This window comes from Mytilus edulis, chromosome 10 (assembly GCF_963676685.1).
Source record: "Mytilus edulis chromosome 10, xbMytEdul2.2, whole genome shotgun sequence".
In the NCBI taxonomy this organism is placed as follows: Eukaryota; Metazoa; Mollusca; class Bivalvia; order Mytilida; family Mytilidae; genus Mytilus; species Mytilus edulis.
Window position 1 is genome coordinate 49,005,759 of NC_092353.1, and position 20,856 is coordinate 49,026,614.

General features: G+C 32.4%; 1 protein-coding gene across 1 annotated transcript; it reads left to right on the forward strand.

Annotated features, from left to right (window-relative positions):
• The first annotated feature begins 228 nt into the window (after positions 1 to 228).
• Positions 229 to 20,856, forward strand: LOC139491381 (uncharacterized). Its single transcript, XM_071279032.1, has 4 exons — positions 229 to 361; positions 1,039 to 1,413; positions 2,611 to 2,733; positions 17,245 to 20,856. The coding sequence occupies exons 2-4, from the start codon at positions 1,065 to 1,067 to the stop codon at positions 17,892 to 17,894; spliced, it is 1,122 nt and encodes a 373-aa protein (XP_071135133.1). The 5' UTR covers positions 229 to 361; positions 1,039 to 1,064; the 3' UTR covers positions 17,895 to 20,856.

Consider the following 20,856-nt stretch of genomic DNA (forward strand, 5'->3'; position numbering starts at 1 on the left):
GTGACAATCTTTATACAGAGCGATACTCTGTACATACATATATCTTAATAATGTCCTTTTATCTTCCTGAATTAATTCAAGTTTTCTAATTAATGACAAATTTCCAAATGCGTATGTTATATTCTAACATATGATTCATAATCTCGGTTAATTAAAAGTCTTTACTTATTTTTTTTTCATTTTACAATAAGGAAATTAAACACGGAAATGTTTTCGGAAATGATATTCACTTTTTAATTTAATTCATATTTTAACAATGTTAGGTGGCTTTCAGAACATTAATAATGTTAAATTTATACTGTTATAAGTCTGAAAGGGTGTTTGCAATTTTGATTACGAGCACATTTTACATAAACTGAAGGTTAGTAAAAATTTCAGAATAAAAACAAGAAATATTTTCCTTCATTGGAGAATAATGAATTAATATATATTTAGTGAGAAAAAAAAAACTACAACTGACGATATTATTAAAACATATTTTTTTGTTGAAAACTGTAAGCTTGTATTTGTATGAACTATAGTTTTAGCAAATTAACTGGATAACACTGATTTCATAATTGTATAACAATAGATTACCTTAAAAAATAGGATAAATTTAATATTTCGTATGACGAATAGAAACATTGGTTGATGAATTGATTTTTGTTTTTCACAGTGAAAGCACAAAAGGAGTGCATCGAGATTTCAGTTATTAAACCTCATCTATTTTAATTTACATTTTTTGAGTGTTCGTGAAATCTATTCCTTGTTGTTCACCAGTTGTGCCATGGTAGACTTAAGACTTATAACTTATTCAACAATGTTCTGGATGATGAGATTCAAACACCGCTTTAGTCATGTTCAATATCGTCTGAACAGTTACATGCTAATTAAAATATTCATAAGAGATTTATAAATAAGCATTGATGATTAAACTTTTCCATTTTCATTTCCGTGTTCCAGAATGTTTTGTTTTGTTTTTACTTCTTTTAGAGTTAGGTCATAACCTGTTTCCAAAACTATTGTTATTGTGCAATCAACCTTATTTTCATTTTTTAGTAACACGAATAACGGCCATTGCAAGAATGTCAAGAGCGCAACAGAACACGTATGTTAATAATATCTTCGATGCAGGAAAAACAGAACCGGAAAATATTTTAGAATACGAAGAATTTCTTGCTCCTGTTGACAAATCCATTTATGATGAACTATCTTCAAAGCAAGAGAAAGGCGCCCCAAGTAATGATTCCGTCATTATGAACTCAATGCATAGTGAGCTGTCTAAACAATCGGACAATTCAATTCTTCAAAAGAAATTAGCTCTAATCAGGCCAATGTTTCTTATACTACTTTGTATTCCGATGACAGCGTTAGTTACAGCCATTGCCACTTTCTTTGCAACAAAAAATAATCTCTCTGATAAGAGTGGCATGCGTAAGTATATAACATTATTTGTTTTATCCGGGTAGAAAACCTTGTGCTTCCAAAAGATCAACATTTTATAAAAAAAAAATTAACTTATCAATCATAGTTTGTGTCAACACAGGCATGCTGACTATTCTGCTGATCATAAAACAAACAAAAGTTGGAATGAAAACGATTACAATCAAGGAAATTCAAAACGTTTTTGAAACTGAGTGTTAAAACGGTTACTGCTATACATGCATCATCGAATTCGAACATAACCAAAACTTTAAGGATTAAACATCAGGTTCGCAAAATCACCATGAAAATACAAGCAACATTTAAAATTGTTGAACAGTAATTGATACATAATTCTTGTATTTGACTATTTTAAAAGATTGTTAAACATAGCTAGGAATTTCAAGTTCAAAATTACTGTGGCAAAGTTAACACTAGATGAATTCAGATATTCTATTTACATGTAGGTATTTTGTAATTTACCGTTTAAACGCTTCTCCAAATTTACGCAACCCTTGTTTTCCAAAGTTAAATTTCAGCGTGTCTACGGAATGTACATCTTTAGCAATGAAAATATGATATACATCATCAAACGAAAACCATGGAATTGCAGGCTCCGCACTAAGGACAGGCACATATAAAATATGGCGGGTTTACACTAGTTTAAAAGCGCCAAGCAAAACGATTCATTTCATTTCATAGCACTAGTCGATAAAGTAACTGTAAGTAAGTGAGTTAGTAAATCTTTTATTTAAAAACGACCATTAACATACCTTCAAACATAATCTTTGATGAGGTATTCAAGAAAATAAAACATAGGTGAGAATAAATACATCAAGGCAAGTGCAGGTCGCGAAATGTATCATCATTTTTTCAAAAGTTAAGGTTTATGTACTGACATTATTTGTAAAATATCCTAATAACTATTTAACGTTGCAAAGACTTTACGTATTCCTAAACTTTAGATATTTAGCTTTGTGGGTTTAAGGCATACCAAGACGGCAATTGGTTATCGATGTATATAATCCAAAAATCAATAAGTAAGATACACAAGACAGTGACAAACAGAAACTAAAGGAGTCACATGAACCCCAAAAAGGAACAAGATAGGTGCGTTGATAGGACAAGCGCGTCCGACGTATCAAAATTATAAATTCAGTTTTTATTTCACATACAGTAATATTAAATTGTGCATTTAAATTTTTACAGAATGCAGTAGCGCATGTATCAACGATACAGAAGGCAGACTCCAACAAGAACTAGATAAGGCAATGATTTGTAGATACAATGAAACAACAGACAGTCCGGCTTGTTCTTCGGCATTCTGCCCTGGTATGTTTGTATGACTGATATAAAAGATAAGCGTATGCAGAGTTCCTTTACCATCCTATGATAATTGTTGAAATATTTCGTCCGTTTTGTACGTAGCATATCCTTCAACATAGATGGATATCGAAGATACAGCGGATATACTATATCATGTAGATCTAGGTGCTATGATATGTAGCGGAGTATTAATGATCGTTGGTAGTAAAAATAATTTAATCGCACCATTTCAAACTGTCGCGATCATTTTGTTTATACATAGTGTATTTACTCCATCTCACGTTGTATAGATCTTTCTCATTTACAATTTAGTGTTTCAAAAATTTAAGTTAAGAAACATGGTGTCTTGCTTAAGATTGGGTTTTAAAATAGTGGTGACATAACCACACTTACTTCGTAAATGTATATTCGTTAATACTCGATTGAATTGCTAAGGAACTTTTTTATTCTTTTTCTTTAATTTATAAATACACTCATCAGAATTACCAAGATTGAAATTTTGTAATTGCCTCAGACGTGCGTTCCGTCATTAAAGACTCACCAGTGACTAAAGGTAAAAAGGCCAAATAAAGTATCAAGTCAAAGAGCATTCAGTATAAAAACTTCATTGGTTATCATTTCCATCAGACCCCTTACAGGGTTCACAATACATTTAATGTAAAGAAATACAAATATAAATCAATTTAGATAACGAAAACGATTGTTTTTTTTTTCTTCAAACTTTGACGGAAAAGATCACATGTTGGCATTCCTTCACGATAGTTTAATAACAGCCATTGTCAGAAGAGAAATTAAACTAAACCGGAAATTTATAATGAGACAATCATAAATTAAATGACAGCGATGAGGTAGGTCACACACATTTACTCATTATAGACCTTTCAAGACTGTTTTCCCGGTAATCTTTTGTCTTCGATATGTACAAATAACCAAATGTGTCATTTGATATAAATGGTAATCATTTTCATATGCGACAATGGTAGAATTTTCAGATAATGCATTTTCATAATAAAAAATTCGTTGAAAAAAAAACAGAATTGTTAACACTTCTGAGTGAATAAAATGCGAAACACATATACTGCCGTAACGTTTGTAAGGGTACTCCTTGGTGTTAGAACAGGGGCGGTTAGCAATTTTTTAAAGAGGGAATTCCTTACGCAGGAGAAAGAAGGGGTTCAAACCATATGTCGCCATTGAATGCATTGGCCGTCATAAAAAGAGGGGGTTGCAACCCCCTGAACCCTTCACTTGATCCGTCACTGTGGACGTTAAGATATAGTTTGAATAAAGAACACCCTTGCTTAATTTTGCAAAGAAAATTATTCTAAAAAAAAGTTTCCTCCAACTTTCTTTTTATTTTTGCCATTATAGCCGACATATGCATTTATTTCTGACTATTTCTCTGTTTCTTTTTAACGAAGCAACTGAAAACATCTTACTTTTATCTTGGATTTAAACACTAGGTGACGCCGCTTTCTTTTTTTAAATTAGACTAAGATCACTATATTTTTTATTCAATATCAGCTGTGGAAACGTATTTTTGCATTTGGCCATAAAGCAACGATGTTTATCTATGTCAGAAGGTACATCGCATTAAAGATTCATGTCACAAGTTTGAGAGTTTATTGCCTAGGCAGAGCATATTAAGTTTTTGTTTAGTTTCCATAAATATCAACATTACGCACGTGTTTAAATTTGAATTTTTATTTCTGTGACACTATTGAGTAATCATGTCCTTTTGTGTTAGTCTCCGCCTATTTTGTTCAGTCTATTTGAATCTCGCAAATAACTATGAGACTCTAATAAATTTTAGGACTAAAAAAACTCTTATCGGAAAACAAAGGGTGATTATTTACGTTTACATTTTAATTTTAAAGCAAGATTTTTTAAATGTTAAAAAAAAAGTAATGTAGCATTCAAGAGGCAATAACTACGAGATATATACAAATTCTAAAGTATGATTTTTTGTTTGTTCAATCATTAATAAAAGTGATATAATGAAATAATAATTCGCTTTTAGAAGCCATGGTTCAATTTTGTCAAATTAAGCCAATAAACAAGGATGATGAATTATTTACTTGAAAGTGAATAATCCGACCTCATATATATGCATTGAATCCGTATTCGTGTTAACTTCAATTTTACCCTTTAGCTAAAGATGGATAACGCATTCATATCACCGTGCATGTTCGGTTATTTAAAGGAAAGGAATGTCAACATTAAATCGAAAGTGAAACAAAGGGTTTGACTGACTGATTCGATCCACAAAAATCATACGTATACAGGTAAAAACGATGATTAACACATACTTTATCTGTGGAATTGATCAGACATAGAAAAATCCAATTGCACGAGTTTTGCATTCTATTTATATCTATATTAATGTTTATATCGCTTATGTGATCATCGGCAGTGTCCAGATGTCAACTCGAAGTCGGTCTCAAGATTAAAATACACACATAACGAAGCTACACATTATCGAGTCCATGGCATGTAAATTGTGTGTTTCAGACTTTCGTAATTTGAATAAATGTATTACATGGTTAAGGATTTAATATGAGAATATGAGTCAAATCGGAGAATACGAATTTGACAGCTAGTACCTCCTTTAAACCAACTAAATTTTTGGGGGGACAACATCAGATGTTAAAAACAACAAGAGTTACCTGGTCTTTTGATCTTCACAGACTTTGCAATGAAATTACATCACTTATATTCCCCGGATTTTGTGTTTTAGGGAGGTCCCTAACTGCAATTTTGGTATATTATACAAAAATAGGCTGTTCATAACCTATTTTTTAAACTGATTTGCAAATCATATTTGTGTACTTTTCTTACGTTTTCAGCCATTACTCATAACTGCAAAACTACTCAAGCAAAGTGATCAAAAATAACAAGTATAATTACTTGTCATCAAGTTTTTGCGGTACAACTGCCTTAAAATAATATTACAGTGACTTGACTGATAGTGTTGCTATCCACCAATTGCAATTCATTCAAAATTTTGACCAAATTGCAATTTGTTTTATTAAACCAAATTGTTCAACTGGTCAGAAATTTGAACAAATTGTTCAGTCAAAATGTGAAAGTGCAAGGTGATAAAATAAATCATACTTACAATCCTATAAGACTTCAACTCCACTGTGTTGATGTTATTTTTAAATTAGTTTATCAATCTGTATAGTTATATATAGCTATTACCATATTTTGCAATTCAAAAGAATAGTATTTTAGGTTATTTCCCCAAGGAAACTTATCAATAGCATATTGTTATTTCACACATAGTTTACTGAATATATGATGTATTATTTTAAATGATATATGATTCTTATAAATATAAAATCCTTTTCGCCATTACCATACTAAAGGTCAACTATTTTATTTTGAATTGCTATAAAAATGTCCCAACTAAGCTTTTATATAGTTTTTCTTTCGAAAGAAAAACTATATAAAAGCTTAGTTTGGACATTTTTATAGCAATTACAAATAAAACAGTTCACCTTTAGTATGGTAATAGCTATATATAACTATACAGATTGATAAACTAATTTAAAAATAACATCAACACAGTGGAGTTAAAGTCTTATAGGATTGTAAGTATGATTTATTTTATCACCTTGCACTTTCACATTTTGACTGAACAATTTGTTCAAATTTCTGACCAGTTGAACAATTTGGTTTAATAAAACAAATTGCAATTTGGTCAAAATTTTGAATGAATTGCAATTGGTGGATAGCAACACTATCAGTCAAGTCACTGTAAATAAAATTTAGAACGGGAATGGGGAAATTGTCAAACCGACAACAACCAAACCAAAGAGCACAAAACCACAGAAGGACACCGACGGGTCTTCACAGCGAGAAAATTCCGCACCCGGAGGCGGGCCTCAGCTTTTCCCTAACAAAACATGTGTACTAGCTATATAGGTCAGTAGAAATGGGCGTCACACTTAACTCCAAAACATATAAATAAACTAAAATTCAAAAACATATGAGACTATAAAGGCCAGACATGTTTTGTAAGATCTCAACCCTTCGCTATATATCTAGTCAATGTAGAATAAACAAAACACACCAATACGCTCAGTAAAACTCAGTTTAAAAGAAGTCCGAGTCCGATGTCAGAATAGGTACCCAAAGCAACTAAGATAATTGACAATAATACATAAATTAACAAAGGACTATCAGCAGTTACTGACATGCCATCTTTAGTCATCAATCTATCTAATTGACAGATTATGTCTTTATCATATGAAAATTAAACATAATCCCTTCTGTAAGGGATTTAGTACTATCATTAAGTATATAAGAAGAACATAACCCGTTGCATGCCAACAACTGGTTTTAGAATAAATGTGTTCACTTTTTGCCAAAATACCAACAATCATTTAGATATCCTATTTGTAATGACCTGGCAATGGTATATACTTTACTAGTATACAATTGAGAAAGGAAATGGGGAATGTGTCAAAGCGATCACAACCTGACCATAGAGCAAACAACAGCCGAAAGCCACCAATGGGTCTTCAATGTAGCGAGAAACTCCCGCACCCGTAGACGTCCTTCAGCTGGCCCCTTAAAAAATATGTATACTAGTACAGTGATAATGGACGTCATACTTAACTCCGAATTATACACAAGAAACTTAAATTAAAAATCATGCAAGACTGACAAAGGCCAGAGGCTCCTGACTTGAGACAGGTGCAAAATTGCGGCGGGGTTAAACATGTTTATGAGATCTCAACCCCCCCCCTATACCTCTAGCCACGTAAACGCATAACAATACGCACATTAAAATTCAGTTCAAGAAGTCAGAAGATGTAACAAAAGAAAATAAATAAAATGACAGTAATACATAAATAACATAAGACTACCAGCAGTTAACTGACATGCCAGCTCTGTATCGCTTCTGAAAAGTTATTTTACTTGTTGGTTAGCTTTTGACGTGAATGACGACTTTTTCAGCTTTTTATTGAATATTTTCAAAAAAGATTGGATGTGAAATACCTGAACGTTCATATATAATTATAAGATGTCTGCATGTTGATAGATATTTACAAATGATGTCCTTGTACTGATGATAAAATAGTAAATGTTTTAACCTGTTTCTGATATCGAGACCCCTACTCTACAATATTTACTATTTTTCTTAATGAAAAGTCAAATTCTATAGGAATTCAGTAAGTAAGTTATATATACCCATACCGATAAAGATAACATTACTGAAAAAAATATAAATTGCAATAGAATTTACGTACTCTTATGGAAATTTAATCGAGAAAAAACATCCCCAAATAAATTAAAGGTCCAGGGCCGTGGTAAGACTTTCTTCAAACATTAATTCTATAATTCGTAGAAACTCTTATAAATAGCAATAGTAATATTCTACCAAGTTTAGAAGACCTAACTAAAACATAGTTATGTTTTCTTTCAAAGATTAAGTAGCTTTATAGTGTAATGTCCCTACAGAAAATGTAGTAGTCCGGTCAATCAGTTTTAACATATAGCTCTGTGATATCCTCTATAGAAAGCTGTTTTACACGATATAGAGCTAAGATAAGACCAGATCAAAATATTAAACCTTTGATAAAACTTCATTCGAAAACGTTCGCAATAAGTTTTGTTAATTTTGCAAGGCATTATAAAAAAAACCGAGCATTCTGGAAATATAGATATTTGACTTAAAGAAACATTTATTTTGAGGTGTGATACATGTACCACCAAAATATATTACGTCACATCCGGTTGCTACGTAAAAGGTGAAACAAATTTCCCTTGAAATTGACAGTTATAGGTAACTAATCCTACAATCATTGCAGTAAAACATTTGTTGGTCATAAACATATATCGTTTGTATTTCAAAGCACCATATATGCATTTTTATGTTTGGCGTTTCTAGAGAATATTTTGGAAACTTGAGGTGACATGGTTACTAAAGCTTGAACAATGGTTAAAAAAGAGGGTTTAATGAAATGTTATCTGAATTGTTTTCTATAGACGGGTTTATCCAAGTCTTATCTCAAAAACATGTGCGCTGACATTAAGAGTTCACGTGGTGCGTCGGTCATAGCACTCGTGAATGATAACGCACATGCAATCAATAACCTATATAGTCTATATAATTATCGTTCATTTATAACGTTTTTGTTCCACATATTTCATGTTTATATGACCATGACAAGTAACGAAAAATATAGGAAAGGGGGTGGAAATTCTTGTGCTGTTAATGGATGTTCTAATAATCGTCGTAAATTAAATGATTGGAACGTATCATTTTGTGAATTACACGGACAAAATCACGAAGACTGTTCTTGTTTGGTTCCATTTAAACTACATGTTATGCCCGCTAATGAGACAAAACGATTTCAGTGGATTAAAGCTTTAAATAGAAAAACACTTCCAAAGCAAGTATTCGTATGCTCGAATCACTTTCTAGACGGAGCTCCGACGGAACAAAATCGTTTCCCGAAATTAAATCTTGGTATGAATGCCAGACAACCCCCGGTAGACGTAAACTGTCGAGGCAAGAACCAGAGAGTAGAAAAAGAAAACGTTTACTGGAAGAAAGCAGTAGTACCGAGACGTGTATTAACATTAGTCCGACTGAAGGGGGACCGTCTAGTTCTCAACTGCTTCCAGAATCTTTTTGTGATTTTAATGTGGTTAATCCACTACGGCATCAATTGGAGCACAATATGTTGATTCTGGTTATATGATTTCACAGGATCACATGTATTCAAAACCCTGGTCGGACACACAAAATACCTTTATTCAAACGAATACGGCGTTGGCTGAAGAAAAGGGGGTTCAAGTTAAAATTGAAAGTAGCGCTATGTCCGCAGAAATAAGTATAGTAACGGACAGTGACTCTTTGTTGTATACTGATGTAAGTAAAGAAGTGTTCTTTACATTAGCAGAGGTTATGTCAGAAGTAAATACATTTAAATTTCAACTTGAAATCGCCGACCAGTTACTACTTGTGTTGATGAAACTTAAGCTAAACTTGGTGTTTGATGACTTAGCTCGTAGATTTGGAATTTCTAAAAGTTTAGCTAGTAAAATGTTTAATGCTTGGATGCCAGTCCTTGCAGAAAAACTTAAGGATTTAGTTGCATGGTTGCCGAGAGAAACAATTCGAGCATGTTGTCCCGAATCTTTCCGAGAAAATTACCCTCGCACCACTGTAATAATAGACTGTGCCGAAACATTTATACAACGACCTACGAACTTGAAAACTAGGTGTGAAACTTTCAGTAATTGCAAGTCGCACAATACCGCACAATATTAATGTAGACTATCTCCACATGATCAAATCATGTTTATTTCCAAAGCTTTTTGCGGCAGAGCTAGTGACAAGTTTATCGTTGAAAAGAGTGGATTTTCAAACTATTTATTGCCGGGAGACGAAGTAATGGCAGATCGTGGATTTACAATTAAAGATTTTCTTTTTCCTCGTCGTGTAAAATTAAATATTCCTGCATTTACAAAATGCAAACCCCAGCTTTCAAATGAAGATGTCACAACTACTAGACGTATGCACATGTACGAATACATGTAGAGTGTGCTATTCGTACACTGAAAGTATTTAAAGTGTAAAGTGGAACTGTACCAGTTTCGTCTTTAAAGAATTTTGATGACATTCTTATTGTTTGTTCCGCATTGGTAAATTTGAGATCAGATTTATTACGGGATGTCAGTGTAGATACGGATTGAATGTAATTACACTTTTAAATTGTATTTTTTGTCCTCCATTTTTTTATTACATTTTTATTCAACCTTCAGATAGTTTTATTTTGATTAATTTATTTCCATCATAATGGTTGTTATGAACAATGTGAAAGATAGTTGTATACTAAATTATATATATTTATTGGTAATAATAAATCTGTTCATTACTTTTTATTATTAAATTCAATTGTATCGAAATATAAGCATCTGGACTAATCAAAGTAGGAATTACCGGTCTCCTAAAGTGAACTCCTGGGATAATACATGATTATTACATAACAAGCAATTACGTTAACATGTGAAGGTAAACATCTTGTCAAGTCAACACTGTTTGCCTTTCCAACTGTCATTATCCCTAGTAAATTACACAAATGTCTATGAAGTCTTCTTGTCCAAACATCAACATTGCATACCAATGTGTTATCTCATTAATATGAGTTAATTATCAAATTTCAGAATTGTTTTTCAGACCCAGTGTTTACTACATGTAATTATATATAACCAAACATTTAATTCAAAATGCTATTTATCATGTTTATTAAGTGTGTGGTTTATCATGCACTTTTACTAAACATTCTAAACAATGACCTAGATTTAGTGATAGTGTTTAACGTTCAGTGGTAGATATTACATGAATATTGCGATGAGAATATGATACATTCCTTGTACTATTAACCAGTTGAGCTAAGTAAATCAGTGGTTGTCATTGGTTCATGTCTGTCATATTTGGTTTTTGTAGATTATTTTGTGATAAATAAGGCTGTTAGTTTTCTCAACTGAATATAATTGTTTCATAAATTTGTTCATGTTTGGGCCTTTCATTTACAATGTACATGTATTATGGGTCTTTCTCATTGTTTACAGAGAATATTTGTCTCAATTGTCAATCATACTACATCTCCTTATTTTATTATTATTACAAGGACATTGTAAACAATGTTTAAACTCTGAGTCAACTAGTCTTTACTTCTTAACCCAGATGTACATTGTATATTCTGTAAAAAATACACACATGTATACTGTATATGTGCTTAGCAGAGATGTCTGGCCTGTTAGGGGTTTAAATCCTTAACCTCCTTGACCATACATTGATTTACAAGTACAAATGCTTACAGGGTCAATCTGATTTTTAAGATAAAATGAACAAATAAAAGCTTTAGACCATAAAATTATTGTTATTGAAAAATCTATCTCATAAAATTACAGAACAGTCCACTGAAAGTGAGACGATCACTGTCTACTTCATCAACAATTCTTGGAATCATTTTTCTCACATAAAAGTCTTTTAATCTTTGGACTTGTTTACGAACATATTCCTGGTCATAATCAACATTTATTAAAATAAAGTCATTCTGACACCTCCACAGGTACAGTTTGCCTTTTCGAAGGCCAGTACAGTAAATAGTCAATTGAATCTACATGTAATAACCCCTACTTCCTTTGACTTTAATTTGATAATGTCCATCAGGAATTTAATTACATCATATTTCCCACCATTTATCAGTTCTTCAAGTATATTCCATTTTGTTGGAACTGGACATTTAACCTCAAATAATGTGTCACCATTTAAAATTCCATCTGGACTACTAGAAAGCAACTGTTCTTCAGTTGAGACATACATGCCGGTATCTATAATAGTATTTTCCAGTGACCTTAGGTGCTCTTTAGCCACAGGTTCTTGCTGCGTACCATGTCTCGTATATTTGTTCCCTGTAAATTTGGGATGCAAATGTTCCCTAATAAATGATGTTGCATCAGTCGTGACTTTACTTGGCACTTTAGTTGCACTGCTTGCAGTTATGCACAATTTCCTTGCATCTTTCCATAAAACACTGCTACTTTGACCTTTTGTTCCATGTTCCAAGTTTTTCCTTTTTGTGTCATGAAGTTCAATATATTTATTGAAAAAAGTATAACATTTCCTACATGAACTAATAGAAGTATGTTCACCGTGCTCCTCTTAGATTATCACGTTAGACATAGGTGTACAATTAAAACTTTTGTAAAAAGTTGTTCCTTTTATTTCGAACAGTTTAGATATAGGTTAATTCTTTATAGCTGCCTTAAATTCTGCATCTGAGGAAAATAGAGGAGTGTCACGAACACTTGGCACATAATCTTCATTATTGTCCATGACAGATTCGCCAACCTTGTGCTTCTTAAATGTTATATTGGAGAGTGCCTTTGGTTCAACATTCCTTGTGGTCCCTTTATTCATTTGAGCACTTTCATCAGTGCAGGCAATCCAAGTAAGACTATTTCTCACAGCATGTTCCCACTTCCAAAGAAGAGCCCCAACATGACTAAACGCATGACATCGGCAGCCATACTCGAACACCATCCATTTTTCACTGTGCCATCTTGTATAGAATGTACATATACACTGTTCATTCTCGATACTGTTTGAGAAGAACGAATTTGTGCCCTCATTAAAAACGTATTGTCAGTATAAACATGGTGTGTACACAATATAATAGCTCCGACATTTCCACTTTGAATGTAATTATAACTTTGCAGGCTTTTGAAATTTTTCATTTCTTGACCATCGACAGCTTTTGACGAAATTAAAAAGTTGTAAACATCATCCTACATAAAATTTGGCCATACCCTCATATCGTCGGCCCATGTTGTTATTTTATCCAAGCCTGGTTGATTCAGATTATTTATTTTAGTTGTATCAACAATAAAATCATGTGTGTTCAGATAGCGTGCTTTCTATAATGTTTACAATTTTTCACGACCTTAATGGCGACCGGATATCGATCACCTCGTGCGGAAAAGTGCAATACTAAGGGAGTCCATTAGAAAGACCCGTCTATAGTACTTGAACGGAAAAACGTAACTCATGCCAAATATTTCTTTATTTGAAACAAAGATGATTTCTGCAAAAATTTTCGAAAAGTGCACGTTTTACTAATAAGGGGGAAATCAATGGTTGTTTAACACCTTGAAAAAACTGCTGGACTTGCATTATACTAACTATTGGTATACATATGACAAAAATATTTCATCCAACCCAGACCTTTAAGATTAAATAAACAATTGTAGTGACTATAATGAAATAAACTCTTTGAAAACCCTTGCAAAAGTATAAAAATATTCTTGAGAAAAGATTAAATAGTTATGATAAAAAGGGTAAATTGAAACTTTATAAAAACAAAATGAAACAATGACCATAGCCCATACTGCATAATCAGCTTAAAAAGACCCCAAAATGATAAATGTAGAACATTTCTAGAAAACTAAAGGCCTAAGTCATGTACAAAAAAATTAACGAAACACAATATGTTACACAGCAACAAACGACATCCACTGAATTACAGGCTTCTAACTAGGAACAGTAACAAACATACAGATAATAACGGGGTTAAACATGTTACAAAGATCCCAACCTCCCCTAACCTTGGACAGTACAACATAATGTTATTTTTTTTCTTTGTTTTATATGACAATAAAGATGTATAATTAATTATTAAAGCAATACAAAAATAAATATAAAGCAATTGTTTTGAAAACAATTGTTAGGCAGTCTTTCCCCTCTGATGAATGGATAATTGATTTTTTTTTATTGATTGATTTGGAAAAAAAGGGGGGGGGGTATTTGTTTATTTGTTTGTTTGTTTGCTTTGGTATGGGGTCTATATTATTATGTTACCGGAGAAGTGTCATGTTTAGTTTGGAAAGTTTTTCTTTTATTTTAGATACAGCGCGCGCGCAAGATTGAGGAGACATCACGTGACGCGGGTTTATATTAAGAAAAACTTAGTCTTTTAATTTCTTTTTAGGTCGGGACCTTGAACAGACAACAAGTCTAGAGATGGAATGTACACAATGTAATTTCTTTTGTCATTGTAGGAAATTGACCACAGTTCACCAGCAGTGCATGTTTTGGATTTAATCGATCCGGTGTAACTTTAAAACACATTTAATGATTATTTTTTGATAATGTCCATTTTTCAGCACCTGTTTGTAACACAGATTAGTATTTCAATCTCGGAGCGGACATTTTATTGTAGGTTTTTACTGAGATTGACGGACCTAGCAAGCGATTTTTACTGCATTGCCATTTCTTTTTTCTAGGAAAAGTCTTGAGAGATATCTGCAAAAAGTTTTTTTATGAACCTTCAGTACATGTATGCCCTGCTGACTGCAAATTTTCAGGTCGATTGGACTTGTAGTTTCAGAGAATATGTGGATTTTTTTTTCAGAAGAGACGTAAGAACAATAATAAAATAAAAAATTTCTTGAATAATTGAGAGTTTGTTCCTTCAATAAACTGTCATAAATAAACAGTCATACATATTGATTGATTGATTAGTTGGTTGATTGATTGGTTGGTTGGTTGGTTTGTTGGTTGGTTGATTAAACACGTTTGATAGGGTCACTTAGAACAAGGGGGAAAAGACCTCAAGAGACCTTGCATCCCGTATTAAACGCATGACACGGAAACATACATTAAGTGATTGATTGGTTGGTTGGTTGGTTGGTTGGTTAAACACGTTGGTTAAACATGTTGGTTTAACACGTTGGTTAAACACGTTGGCTGGTTAAACACGTTTGATAGGCTCAATTTAAACAAGCGAAAAAAAACCATCTTGGATCCCGTATTTAACACATGAAACGGAAACATGCATTGATTTATTTATTGGTTGGTTGGTTGGTTGGTTGGTTGGTTGGTTAAACACGTTGGTTAAACATGTCGGTTAAACACGTAGTTTAAACACGTTGGCTGGTTAAACACGTTTGATAGGCTTAATTTTAACAAACGAAAAAAAACCATCTCGGATCCCGTATTTAACACATGAAACGGAAACATGCATTGATTGATTGATTGGTTGGTTAGTTGGTTAAACACGTTGGTTAAACACGTTGGTTAAACACATTGGATAGGCTCAAAATTGGATCCCGTATTTAACACATGAAACGGCAACATGTATTGATTGATTGATTGATTGGTTGGTTGGTTAAACACGTTGGTTAAACATGTTGGTTAAACATGTTGGTTAAACACGTTGGTTAAACATATTGGTTAAACACGTTGGCTGGTTAAACACGTTGGATAGGCTCAATTTAAACAAGCGAAAAAAAAACAACATCTTGGATCCCGTATTTAACACATGAAACGGAAACATGCATTGATTGATTGATTGATTGATTGGTTGGGTGGTTGGTTGGTTAAACATGTTGGTTAAACACGTTGGTTAAACACGTTGGCTGGTTAAACACGTTAGATAGGCTCAATTTAAACAAGCGAAAAAAACCATCTTGGATCCCGTATTTAACACATGAAACGCAAACATGCATTGATTGATTGATTGGTTGGTTGGTTGGTTGGTTGGTTGGTTGGTTGGTAAGTTGGTTAAACACGTTGGTTAAACACGTTGGCTGGTTAACACGTTAGATAGGCTCAATTTAAACGAGCGAAAAAAAACATCTTGGATCCCGTATTTAACACATGAAACGGAAACATGCATTGATTGATTGATTGATTGATTGGTTGGGTGGTTGGTTGGTTGGTTGGTTGGTTGGTTAAACATGTTGGTTAAACACGTTGGTTAAACACGTTGGCTGGTTAAACACGTTAGATAGGCTCAATTTAAACGAGCGAAAAAAAAACATCTTGGATCCCGTATTTAACACATGAAACGGAAACATGCATTGATTGATTGATTGGTTGGTTGGTTGGTTGGTTAAACACGTTGGTTAAACACGTTAGTTAAACATATTTGTTAAATATGTTGGTTAAACACGTTTGATAGGCTTAATTAAAACAAGCGAAAAAAAAGAGACCTTGAATCCCGTATCAAACACATGAAACGGAAACATTGATTGATTGATTGATTAATTGATTGATTGGTTGGTTGGTTGGTTTGTTGGTTGGTTGATTGGTTGGTTGGTTGGTTGGTTGGTTGGTTGAAATTCAAACACACATAAAACTGTTTAAATAGTGCCAAAACCACATAATTTGATGACCTTGACCTTTGACCTTGTGACCTTCGTCAAGGTCATTGCTCTACAAGGTCATTGCAAAAGACCCTATGGGTCAAGGACCTTTGTTTAAGAGTTTTGCCTAAATATGGCTTTTTAAAAACCATCGATGGGAGTTATGTCCCTTACATGATGGTAAAATCAATATAGTCATAATGTAAAAAAGTTGCCCCTTGAAGTACTTAACATTTTTCACTGCTTAAATTTTCTGTATCTATAACCATTCAAGAATTATAGGGAAATCAAAGACATATGAAAATCTAAAATATGACCTTGACCTTTGACCTTGACCTAATTTTCTAAGTTAGGAATCAGGGGACTCAAATAAAAACATTCCAAGGTTATACGGTTAACGGTTTATGAGTTAAAAAAACATACCGACAAATTTATTCCGTAAAGATAGATAACTCCTATAAAATTTCATCGAATCGCTTCGATCCAAATTTGCCAAAATTTTCTGAGGATGTAACGAACAATTTGTAAAAAGAATTTTGTCGCTATCTTTTTTTGTTACGAAGGAGATGCACACACATGATAAACAGTGAATAGGGAGATAACTCTTACAGAGAAAATTGTTCGTCTTAGCAGGGTGAAATTTAAAAGCGCATAAACTATACGATACAATATGAGAAATATCTAAGCGACATATTGCGAAACAAACATTTATCGCAAGAACAAAAGTTGGCGGAAAAAAAAAAATAATAATAATAATAATCAGAACAAATACAATAAGTCTTTCCACAGAAAAGTGGAAAGACTTAATTAAATGCAGTAATATATTAAACATTGATTCAATTTCAGGTAATGGTGATTATTTAAGACTGCGCTTCAGTCGAACAGAATTGTACTATTCCTACTTCATGTCAGATGATGAAACGACCTTAAGTAATTTTAAAACAGTTGAAACCTCAAAGAGTGTATCAGCACGATTATCGACTTACAGGGGGACGATTTCTGACACATGTTTAGGTGAAGATGCTTTGATTTATTATGAAGTAAACTATACATATTCCATACGCTCTAAACTTGCCTCTTTTAGTACAAAAGATATATTGGAAGTTGGCATTGCTGAACGTTCAAATGTTGATAAATATAGCGATGCTGGTGCTTCAGCAAGTGGATGGTCATTCTACATGTTTTATAGAGGAGTATGGTTTTCTCGTGCTAGACGATTTGTATACATAAATGCAAGGCATAACGGAAGTAGCAAAACAAGTCAAATACTGTTTACAACTTATGCAGGTGAACAGTTACACGGCCAATTAAAAATTTTCATTAATACCCGTAGAAATGAGTTTACTGTTATGCATGATGATTTGAAAGTTTATGTTTTTGAAGATGTTAAATCAAACGAAACGCTTTGTCCGGTATTTGGAGTATACAATCCTGACCATGTTAACGTTCAACTAAAGATATTAAATTCTTTTAATTTTTCTATGTATCCCTGGTGATCACGGGTATAATCTTTCTAATTTTGTAATCTTTTGTCCGCGTCGAAACTGACAGTTTCTTAGAATAGACCAATAACAACAAAGTTTGTAAGTGTGTTTTTGTTTAATGTGTAATAATTTAAGTTTGCTTGTAAGTTTCAAAACTGTTTTTTTATGCAATGTTTGGACTGTTCAAACTTTATCTAATTACCATGATTAAGATTCATAAGGAAAGTATTATTTATACTTGCTGTTCATATTTGTCACCCGCTGTGACATTTACAGGCGCATGGTGGAAATCGTCATTGTTAAGTCACGTAACGTAATCGGTGCACCTGTTAATGAATGTCCTTTTTTATCGTGCGGTAAATTGAAGTTCATTTTTTTCAGAATCTTGAGGAAATTAAAATTTTATATTATAATACAAAAAAACAAATAAATCTTTTACATTAAATTATTTATTTAGATGAACATCCTGTTTAAAATCGCGTTGTAAATTCACAGTTTCTCCTGAATCGTTAATATTATTTTGATCATACAAAATAGTAATTATAATAATACCACGATTTATATTAAAAGACATTATTTAAAAAATCAAAGTACCGAAAAATTATAACTTTACCGAATAGATTCCACCATTAACACCATGCTTATCAACAAAGTAGTCGTTAATTAAGCTATCAATAACCTGTTGTAGATTTTTTATATTTTATCATTTTATCTATATAATGAATCAAAAAAGGAATAGAACAGAGAGACAATCTGACTTAAACTTATTTATAATTTTAATAAATGATATCCTTGTTAATTTTGTATGATCCAGTCGTTGTTAACTCTCGACCAGTCCATTGTTATTATGTGCTGATAATATTGTCATTTATGTCTACCGCAGCTAAACGACGTCGGAGTAATCTTGATTGATTAAGTACTAATATTTTTAATATTGTCTTTTGACAATTAACGTTCGTAAACGTTCGTCTATGTAACAAGACAGGCAAGTATATCAAACATAATTTTTAGTTTAACGACATTCTTAACGATTTTGCTCAACATTGTTAATGTTGAGAATCACCTCAAGTGCATCTGATTCTTTTTTTGTTTTTTTGTTCAAAGAGAATTGTATAGCAAGGCACTTACACCCCATCACATGGTACTCGTAATTCCAAAATTAATAAACATCAATCATGTAATACTATTTGATTATTATATTAGACCTATTATTTTGTAAATATCATAAATTTGTGAATATTGAAAACCCTTTTACAGAAAGATAATCTTAGACTTCAACTGTAGATCAGGCAAATTATTAATAAAGGCAACAGTAGTATATAGATGTTTAAAAGTCATAAATCATTTGAGAGAAAGTACTGAACTCAAATTCAAAACGGAAAGTCTAGAATCAAATGGCAAAATTAAAAGCTCAAACACACTAACAGAATTGATAACAACTGTCATACTCCTGACTTGGTACGGGCATTTTCTTATGTAGAAAATAGTGGATTGAACTGAAAGTTTTATAGCTAGCCAAACCTCTCACTTGTATGACAGTCGCATCAAATTCCAGTTCAGTCGAACATCTAAGTTTATTTACTTAATCTTTTATTTTAAAGAAGCGAGCAGCAGTTTTATATTACTTCGGTACATAAGGTATCCACAGATGACACTACTTAGAACAACATCACTGTCTTCACGCTATCCATTTTGAGTTTTCTTTTTCACGGTTAAAGATAACTTTTTTGAGTGTCACATGATAACCACATGATGATTTGAGAATGTTATGTTTGAAAACGAAAGCTCATATTGTCAACATACTAGCAAAACCACAAAATATAGCAAATTAAACTATTAAAGAGTAAAAAAGGTCTGTTTATCAAAAGTTGAAATTGAGTATCATTTTCTCATTATTTTGAAAATATAGTATTAACCTACCTGCGTATATTAAAAAACTCATGTGTTCTTTCATGGTACTTTCATGGTAAGATATTATTCATTCGCCATTTTTAATTGGTTGTAATGACCCAACCTACTACGTCCGAGGTTAGTCATTTGACGTTGAAGAAAATATCAATAGAAATACCTGCAAAACAGAACAACTACATGCTTATATACTGACAAAAAAAGTTAATTGGCTACGTTTCCTTCTGGATGTGGTTTTTTTTTTGTAAGGGTCGAATGAAAGCTTGCGTAATACAACATTTATCACAAATACATTTGTACATTCGTTTATAAAATAGAACCTTTATGGATTGTTAGGTGAGAATGTTTCATTGTTCTATGCATAGACTCCGTGTTTCAGACCGTCCCTTGACCTATATTAGTTTACTTTTATAAATTATGACTTGGATGGAGAGTTGTCTCATTGGCACTCATCCACATCTTTCTATATCTAGCATCAATATTGACGACTTCAATTTACGATCGTGATTTATTTCGTTTTCTTCTTTTGTGTGAATCGCACATTTAAAAAAAAATGTTATTGTTATAGAATAAGCATTAACTTATAACTCTTCATAATGTTCTCCCATAATAAGGGAAATTGCGAATTGAAAAAAAAAAAAAAAAAAAAAAAACTTGTACCTTAGCCCAGCATGGATATTTTCATCATGAGAATCAGTTAATAATCATAGATCCTCATTTAATTTAATTTAAAAAAAAAAAACATGTCTATTAGCAAGGACATATCAAAGGGTATGGTAATTCATGTACGTATACAATTCTTGTTAAATTTCATAGATTTTCATTTAATCATTTTGTTTACATGAAACAATATACATTGTATATGAAATACGTTTTTCTAATATCATACCAACACCAGAGCAAGCATGCATTGCTATTGATAAAACGAAAACCTTTTATTTCTGTGAGGAATCTTTGTACATATATCATTGATAGCAAGTGTACTGAACCATGGTAAACACTTTTACTGATCATTTGAAACATTTCTGCTTGAATTTCATCAAAGAAATAAATTAATTAATAAAAA

Bases quoted from the DNA above. Each gene is read 5' to 3' on its own strand.
- LOC139491381 (XM_071279032.1), top strand. From the start codon at position 1,065: ATGTCAAGAGCGCAACAGAACACGTATGTTAATAATATCTTCGATGCA. The intron at 1,414-2,610 runs GTAAGTATATAA...AAATTTTTACAG, and splicing joins CTCTGATAAGAGTGGCATGC to AATGCAGTAGCGCATGTATC. The intron at 2,734-17,244 runs GTATGTTTGTAT...ATTCAATTTCAG, and splicing joins TTCTTCGGCATTCTGCCCTG to GTAATGGTGATTATTTAAGA.